The sequence below is a fragment of the Tauraco erythrolophus genome, chromosome 6, assembly GCF_009769465.1.
Source record: "Tauraco erythrolophus isolate bTauEry1 chromosome 6, bTauEry1.pri, whole genome shotgun sequence".
NCBI classification, from domain to species: Eukaryota; Metazoa; Chordata; class Aves; order Musophagiformes; family Musophagidae; genus Tauraco; species Tauraco erythrolophus.
In genome coordinates this window covers 48,261,124-48,270,183 of record NC_141470.1, presented here as the reverse complement: position 1 = coordinate 48,270,183, position 9,060 = coordinate 48,261,124, and the positions used below count along the sequence as shown (strand labels likewise).

General features: G+C 46.0%; 1 protein-coding gene across 1 annotated transcript; it reads right to left on the bottom strand.

Annotated features, from left to right (window-relative positions):
• Positions 1-2,583: 2,583 nt before the first annotated feature.
• On the bottom strand, positions 2,584-8,846 carry AHSA1 (activator of HSP90 ATPase activity 1). The gene is made up of 9 exons (XM_086613751.1): positions 8,746-8,846; positions 8,184-8,374; positions 7,918-8,000; positions 7,124-7,241; positions 5,353-5,441; positions 4,870-5,004; positions 4,020-4,121; positions 3,427-3,478; positions 2,584-2,983 (listed from the first exon to the last, which is right to left on the bottom strand). Exons 1-9 carry the CDS (start codon positions 8,823-8,825, stop codon positions 2,811-2,813), a joined length of 1,023 nt encoding a protein of 340 aa, XP_086469877.1. The 5' UTR covers positions 8,826-8,846; the 3' UTR covers positions 2,584-2,810.
• Between the last annotated feature and the right edge of the window lie 214 nt (positions 8,847-9,060).

Sequence of the window (9,060 nt, the reverse complement as noted above, 5' to 3'; positions counted from 1 at the left end):
AATTCACAAGACTTTCCCTCTTATCCTGTTTCAGCTCAGATTCTTAAAGAGCCTTTGGGCAGGACTGTACTGGACCTTGCTTTTCTTCCTCATCTTATATAGCCCTCCCTCCCTCAAATAGCTGAAGAACTGCAAACTGTCCAGCTCTCCTGACACTTCCAAGTGAAGCAAAGGTCTGGGATTTCTCATTAGCATCTGTATAGCTGCACCAGATGTCAGCTGTAGCTGAAGGAGCGGGTCTCTCTGCTGAGAGCAGGGGATGTAGTGCAGGGACCTTCACTAGCGTGCAGTGGCTTACGGCTCTGATCGCCTTCGCCGAGTAAACGACTGAAGTGGTGAAAGGCATTTACCACCGTTGCGTCACGTCCCATTAGGATAAGTATATCCTGACACACTGTGACTCAGGCTAAGCACTAGCTCACAGCCCAGCCTTTTAGCGCAAGCTTTGCTTCACCAGTGGGTTAGTTCGGTAGGTTCGATTGTGAACAGTAGCCAAGGAACGGCTACATGGCTACACAGCCTGTTCTGCTGCTGTGGGGATTGCCATTTCCAGCCCCAGGGGCAGGGAGCTGGCTGGGGCAGCACCAGCATAACTCAGGGCAGTCAGTTTGGCTGGAAGAAGAGCCCTCAAATGGCCTTCGAGCAAAGCCCTGAGTCTACAAGCCCCATGCATGTGGGTTGCTATCCGAGGCCAAAGCGTGCCCTATTAGAGAAGCAGCAGGATGCCTGAAGTAAACCCTGTTTGTGATAAAAGGAAGGCAATTAAAATTCCACTTCAGCTGCCTTCCTGTCCCACTTCCTAACCTTCCAGTGGCAGGTGATTAGCAGGGCCTGCCTTCTGCTGCCCTTGCTTGGCTGGGCTAGTGGAGCCTCGCTGCAGGCAAGCACTGCTGCCACAGCACGGCTGGCTGCCGGCATGGCTGCTGAAGCACAGCAAGGACATTGTGATTCAGGTGTCAGGTTTGTCTCAAGTTAACTTGAAATGAGCTCATTTTTTTCAGTTTTCAAATCATTTTGCTCTTCTGTTACCAAAGCTCTTGCCTTGGCTGTGAACACACTTGCTAGCCCTGTTGTTTAAGGCTTCCCACATTTCTGTCCAGGAGTTTCCAAACAGAAAACCAAACATACACGCTGTACAGCAACATGAGCATGCTTACATCATGTTACACTCCCACAGCCTACCAGATGTGTTCAGTAGTCCATCTGTGCATAAGAATCCTGGCAAAATACCTGCAAGCCCCTTTTCCAGCCAGATGATTCATAGATTCATAGATTTCTAGGTTGGAAAAGACCTTAGAGATCATCGAGTCCAACTGTCCCTAATCCCCATTAAACCATATCGCTAAGTAGATCATCCACCCTATTCTTAAACACATCCAGGGATGGGGACTCAACCACCTCCCTGGGCAGCCTAAAATGATGATGATGCTTTAAGGTAGAAAGTCCTGTGGGATAGAGGGAAGCTCTGCCATGTCTACAGGTACCCTGTCTTTATACAACAGCAGCAGAGGATAAGCACACAATATAGAACTTTCTTACCACACTCTTGATGTCCATACACACTCTATCATGAATAATCACTTTAGAATAATGAGCAGAAAAGGCTAGAAATGCTCTCTATAGCTTAAAAGGCAAGAAAAACAATTACATTTGGGTTTTTTTGAACAGGCAAAGTTATTTTTCCTGTCTCCTCTACTGAAGGGGATGGCTACAACATGCCATTCAGACTTAAAAAAGTCCTCAAAATAGTTAATTCTCACTCAGTAACATTACTTAATTCTAGCTTACTAGTGGTGCTGCAGAAAACAAAAGTACGCAAGAAGAGCTCATGCCTCAAAGGGAAAACTGAGCACTGCAGTCACCCTTGAGGTTAAACAGATTGACACTTCTGACCAGAACTAGATTTCCCTCCTATCCTATAAACAAGTTTATTGCTTTAGAAGACATCTCTGGGAACTAATGGTACTAGCACAAGAGAAAAAGCAAGTGGTTTTCCCTTCTTCACCAGTCAAGGCAACAGCTGAAGTGAGGTCAGCCAAAAGTACTGCACCTTGTTTACTTTACAGGAATAAATCCCACCCCCATTGAGAGTCTACAGTTTGCCTTGGCCTGAAGCTCTTGGAGGTAGCTAACCCTGGGACCCACAACCTGTTAGAACCGTTTTGTAGGTGGTAGTTTCCCTAGCAGCAGTTTGCTGATTATCTTGGACATCGGGTGCCTAAACGACCAGCATTCTTGTAAAGTAGGCTAGTGTAAGTGTAAGAAAGGACTGTGTTGAAGAAGGGGATGTGCAAGGGAGAAGAGGAATAGCTTGAACAGAGTCTTAGATCCCTTCAGAAATGGGAAGGGTTTGAAACATTTACTAGCGGCAGATCAAAAGCAGAGAGAAAACGAGCAGCTGCTCAAACTAAAAACTGCATCAAGCTCATGCTCTCCATTCCCCCAGAAGTGAGGAGTAAATCACACTGGGATCAGCACTCCTCATTGATCCCTGTTTTTCCAGACAGATCCCTCCCTCAGCCTATCGACCAACTCTTTGAACTCAAGCCAATCTGAGCACACGAGTTCCACGGTGTTTTTTTAAGTTAGGTTTATTTAGCAATAGAAGTATGTACATGTAAGAGAATCCCCTGCAGCACGAGACATGCACAAAGTAGTGAGGGACTGAAAGTGGTGCTGCTCAGTGGCCTTCCTCATCACCTGTCATCCCACTTTACTCAGCAGCAGAGCCAAGATTAGAAAGGGACAGGTGAGAAATTTATCAGTCCACGTGGCAGAGTCTTCAGGCAAAGCCCTCCCAGCAACCAGTATTAAAACAAGCGGGCACCATAGCCAAATGTCTGTTTAATGCCCTCGAAGTAGTAGCGCTGCCAGCCTTGCTTTGTTCTTTCCTCCTCGCTGGCAGGAATGCCCTTGCCTTCCAAGCACACTTCCGTCTCACCGCCTTTGTCAGTGAAGTTCAAGGTAATTGTTGCAAAGTGCCCTAGAGGAACCAAAGCAAATCCATCAACAGAGTGTAGTATAGTATATGCTGCCCCAAGGAGCTGCTCTGCTCCTGCTCTCACACGGCACCACTTAAAAGACTCTTCAGGATCCTGCCCAGAGGATCTATTTATGACAGCTGCAGGCCTTCCTCAGAAGCAGAGGGAGGAGAGGGCTCCCTCTTCATGGGGTTCGAAGCACTTGCAGCCACAGCTGAGCAAGCTGCGACTTCCATCATTCCTAATCCCTGGCTGCTGCTCTAAGTGGTGGCTGAAGATTCTGAGCTCATCGTGCGGGATACGAAGCTGGGATAAGGATGGTACAGGTCCCAGAACACCACGTGCTCCCCCATCACCAGCCAGAGTGCGGTGTGGCAAACCAGGCTGAAATTCTTCTAACACAGGCAAGGGCTGAAATAGCATAGTCCATTTTTGTACTACTTACCAGCTGGCCAAGATTTAAATCTCCATTTCATAACAAGTTGCTTCTCAGGGACCTTGAAAAGACAGAGAAAGACTGAGTAGTAATTTTTTGTAAATCCTGCAGTCTAACAGAAAACAACTAGAACTGTGGTGATCTGAAGGGTTAGAGACCCCTTGAGAAACACATGCACACAGAAGGAAAGAGATTTTAAATGTTCTTTTCTTTCCAGTCCTCTTCTAGGAATGTAGGCCATAGTACAGCCCCAAACACTGAGACAGTGTCCCTGTCCAGAAGACTTTAGTGGCAGGAGGGCTAAAGAGGAGAAAGATCAGTTACTATTTTTAACACCCCTCCAACCCCTAACAAATTAGTATAATCACACCAAGACAGGGCAGATGCACGACAGGAAGCTAGATCTTCTCCCCAGGCTGAAGCCCCAAACATTAATCCATACTATAAGGAGTATTTCAATAGCCACAGTGATTATAGATAACTACTGGGCATCAGGTAGAACTCCACAATTGGCTAACTGAAGCATTGGTACAGAACTGATACCTCAAAAATATAAAAAGGCTGTGCCTGAGCAAGATACACCTGCACTGGTTAGTACTTACTAGGTCAACAAACTCTCCTGTGACACTGCCATCCAGCAGCTGAAACTTGCCTCCTTTATCAGCCTCCAAGGTAGCTTGTGCATGAGTGAAAGCTTGGACCATCTGAAAAGAATTCAGGAGAAGACCTCTATTACTTGACATTATCTGCTTGTAACTTGTTGCCCAACGCCTTCGCCCAGCTATCAAAGTCCTAGAAGAGGAGGTAAGTCAATAGCATAAGTTCTTCATCAAGAAAAAACACTGCCCTGGCCACAAAAGCAAGGTTATAGCCACTACAGAAGCATTTTGCTTGCCAAGAACCCCTAGCTTTCCTGTTCTGTGCAGTGTTCTTTGATTTACTCTGTCAATTCCTTAATGAAATCTACTTCTAAGAAAAGGTCGTGGGGTTTTTTTATAAAAAAACACAAAAAAAGGAGGAACAAAAGACTAAGACTGTGTTTAAATAATGATACAATGCTGTTCTCTCTCTCTTTATCTATATAATAGTGTGCAGGAGAGGGGAAGCTATTCCCAAAGTATGCTTTGATACCACCTAACCTTAAAAGGAAAAAACAAAACAAAACCAAAAACCACACAACTGTAAATCCCAAGAGATCTGACCACAGGCAGTAAGGGATACACCTACAGACAGGCGCTGACAGCAGTCTGGAACTGGCTTCTGGCTGGCATTAATCCTCTCCTGTCAGCTGTGTGAAAAGACGCACACACGAGCTTTAAGCAACTATTCTGCAGACCAGCTTTCTTATTCCATTCTCATGGATTGTGAGTGTCCTACAGAATACCTTAAAAGGCTTCTTAGGAACAACCTCCTACGTGCAAAGAACAGTTCTCAGAACAAGCCTAGCATTACCTCCTGAGTAACGAATACCCGGTAGAGCTCCTCAGGAGATGTTAAGAAGGTGTCCTTCAAGCTGATCTTACATGTAGGGATCTTGACTCCTATGGATTTGGACTGCGATGTGGCAGTACCGCTGCTAGCGGCCGTCTAACAAAACAACAAGCAAAGCAAACACACACATACTTTTTTCACAAAATACTCAACAAGCGGTTCACATATCCAAGAGAAAAAACACAGGCCTTTGGTAAAGATGTAATTAGGTACAACCATATTTAAGAGTAAAAAGCATATTTATCACCTGAATTAAAAAATATCATGTGCTGCAAATTGAAACAGTCAGGCCTACACCACAGATTGCCAATTCCGGAATATATTTCTCGCTACATATATATCTCTATCTTATAAATAGCATAAGTTGCTCCTGTAAGCCCTGGGATCTAATACTGTGTACCTTTCTTCACAGATCCAAAAGCATGTTTGCAGAGTTTCGTTTACCTTGCGGTCTTCTGCTTTAGGAGCCACCTGAGGTGTTGTTTCCATGTGTTCACCATTCACTGTAGGCAAAATCATGCCCTGGGTGAATTCTGGAAAAACAGGAACGCACCCATGAAACTAATAAAAGATCAAGTAAACCTTTTAACTGTTCTTTGAAATACACAATCAAAAGGGCTTCCTGGTTTCTCCCCTGCTCTTGATAGCACCCACAACTTGAAACAGTTCAAAAAAAAAAAAAGGTAAACGGAACTCTTTTTACAAGCAATTAATTCTTCTTGCCCTCATTACTCTCAACTGCAGGCCGTATCAGAACCTGCCTACACTAACAGTTAGGAACTTACCTCCGCCTCCTAGCCTGGACATACTGATCACTATCTTCCACACGTTGCTCTCATATTCATGTTAGCCTTACACTTACGTAGCTTTTTTCCTCTCACTCTCCAATATAAATAGCAATCACATCTCAAATACTTTTATCTTGCTGATCTAGACAAACCAAACCAAGCCTTTCCATTTCTTTTCAGACTGGCTCTCCATTTCTCATATCAATGTAGTACAGAATAAAGCTACTTCTAACTCCATCTTCAATTTACCTTTTTTGACACCAGATGCCAGGACTACACACAGAAGCCCAGGGGAGGTCTCGCCAGTGCCCTGTCCAGCAGCACTAGCCCTTTTATAACTCCACCAGAAACTTCAGCCTCTTTCAGCATCATATTTGCTTTTTCTCCAGTTTTATCACTTCTACCTTCAACAATTACAGAAGTTAGCTCTTTCTCCTTCCTCTTCATCTGTTCGAACTGGCGAATTTCCATTATATAGCAGAATTTTATTATATGTGTATAATCTTCTACCCCACAACACTTAATTCCCACCTATTCTTATTTATTCCAGCCCACAAGATCATATAGTTCTTCCTGAATAACATTCTCATCTTCCACTGAGTGACTGCATCTCTCACCCTGAACAACAAAACACCTGAAAAAAACCAAGGGTACAGAAATTTGATCCTGGAAGAACAGCAACCAGAGGTGGTTTGTACTCAGCAAAACTTGAATATCTAGCACGTGTAGTGTAATACAGGTAAATGGATATAACAAGCAACTGCAGCTTTCCCAGCCTGTACTAGAGAGCAAAGCTGAACTCAACCAAAGCACATTGATTTAACTCCAACTGCTGGAATCAGGTTTATCTTCTAAAAAAATAATTTTCATCCAGATGGTGAGACAGCTCATTCAATAAGACCAACAAAACCTGCAGAGCAATTTCCAGTTGTCAGATATTCTCAAATTCAAATAACGCTAGATGCCTTTACTAGTGTGGCAAAAGAGAAAAAACAACAAACTAGAGAGAAGATATCACCTTCCAAGGGAGTGAGCAAACTAAAGGCCAGATTGTGCCACATGCAGTGGCTGATACTCTGTCACTGGGGAAGTAAACACATTTTACTGGCTTTATTTTCTCTACAGCTGAGCTTCAGCGTGTGAAAGACATTCTCAGTTTTAAAACATAAATCCAAAAATGCTCTTTATTTTTGCATTATCATCAAAACCAGTATTTCTGGGCTGTGCTACGGTGCCTAGACACAGAAGTGCTTCTTGCCAAATACCAATCATTTTCAAAAGAGACAGGAAAGTTACTGTTGTTGCTCTAACACCTTCCTGTTGAGATGGGGTGAGGAACTAATATTCACTCCTCTCGTTAACCCCATCCCTTCTTTAGCATTAGTCCATACAGGTTCCCATAACACTTCTCCCTTTCAGTTTCATACCTGTTTTGAGAGTGCTGATGTACGTTTTCATTGCATCTCTAATTTTTTTTGCACCCTCTTGCTTCATCAGGGTCTTCAAGTTAGTGTCAGGCTCGTCTTTAGCAAGGCTGACATGGATCTAAACAAGAAGGACAAGTGCTGATTAACAAAGCCATACTCGCACAGTCCTTTTATTACTCAATTCAATATCACCATTAGACTTTAGCTAAACTTTCACAAGCAGCAGCGTGGTTTTATTAATCTTTCACTTCATCTCTTTCAGCCTACAGTAACGTACACACGTACCTAACTAAATACTTTCATGTGCTACAGAGCCCTTATATCTAGAAGACAGAAATTAATTTGATAAAGATATGACATGATGGGGACGGATTCTTTATCAGAGAGTATAGTGACAGGATGAGGGGTAATGGTTTTAAATTGAAAGAGAGTAGATTTAGATATAAGGAAGAAATTCTTTACCGTGAGGGCGGTGAGACACTGAAACAGGTTGCCTAGAGTAGCTGTCGATGCCCCATCCCTGGAAATGTTCAAGGCCAGGTTGGATGGGGCTTTGAGCAACTTGATCTAGTGGAAGGTGTCCCTGCCTATTGCACGGGGATTGGAACTAGATGATCTTTAAGGTCTCTTCCAACCCAAATCATTCTATGATTCTATTACATTAAGCAGTCTCTAACGCTAAAAAAGTTCTAAGCAAATGTTCTAAAAAAAGATAACATGGAAGGAAATATTAACGTGAGGATCCTGTTAGAATAGCCATACAGCCAACAGTATTAGCCTTTAGCTGTGCTTACCTCAACTTCGTCGATGTCATTTTCATCTGAGAGATTAGGAATCTCCACATAACCTTTGTATTTCACTCCTGTCTTCGAGGTGCCTGCAATTACAATTATGTTGTTCAGATCAACGTTTCCTACTCCAGTTGTTGTAAAAGCAAACTTGTATTGTACCACAATACGATCCTTCCCTTTATTATTATTTCCCAAATAAGACAAGTATCCTTATTCTTAATCTTATACTTGAATCTGCCTTTGAAACAGGAGGGGGGAACATTGCTCACCAGTCCATGCCAGCTTGATAGCCCACTCATAGAAGAAGATAAGTTTCCCTTTGCGGTTGTTAATGGAGGCCTCTCCATCCAGTTTGCTCACTTCTGTCACCTCACAAGCCCCTTCCTCACCCTCCACCCTGACGGGCAGGAGGAGAGTTTTCAGCCGCTCCGTGGACCAGTTGGAGGCATCCCGCTCCGTCCTGCAAGAAAACCGGGTGGCGTGAGAATCTGGGACGAGCCACGGTCAGCACGCACCGGGACTATCGAGCCTTCTCCCGGTCCTTCCCTCCCTACCCCGCTCCAACACACGCACACAGCCCTTCCCCAGGGCACCCACCCGGGCACTCCCCGCCACGCCGGCTCGGGCACCCCCCCAGGCACAGGGAAGCGGAGGCCTCCCCGGGGCATTAGCCCGGACACCCTCACCTCAGCGCCAACACGCACGCAGGGGACGGAGGGAACAGCCCCGCCTCAGGACACCAGCCGGGCAGCCTCCCTCCCCCCAGGGGCGCGGGGGTCTCCCGCGGGACCGGCCGGGTCTCGGCGCCAGCCGGCCGGGCCGCCCGCTCACCAGTGCCAGTTGTTGACGTTGGTGGCGTCCGCCCGCTGCTCTACGATCCAGCGCGGGTCTCCCTCCCCCCACTTGGCCATCGGGACCGCCGCCGCCGCCGCCTCCTCCGCACCGACCTCCCGTGGAAACTGCTAGAACCGCCGGCCGCCGCGCCACCTCCCGGCTTCCGCCACCGGCACGGTCCCTTCCGGCGCCCTTCCCCCGCCTCGCGCGGCGCCCGGCTCCTTGGTTCCGGCTGCCGCTCCCGCCCCGCTCGCCAGCCGGCAGCTCCCGGAGCCGCCCCGAACCCGCCCGGCGACAGCCCAGCGACCAGCC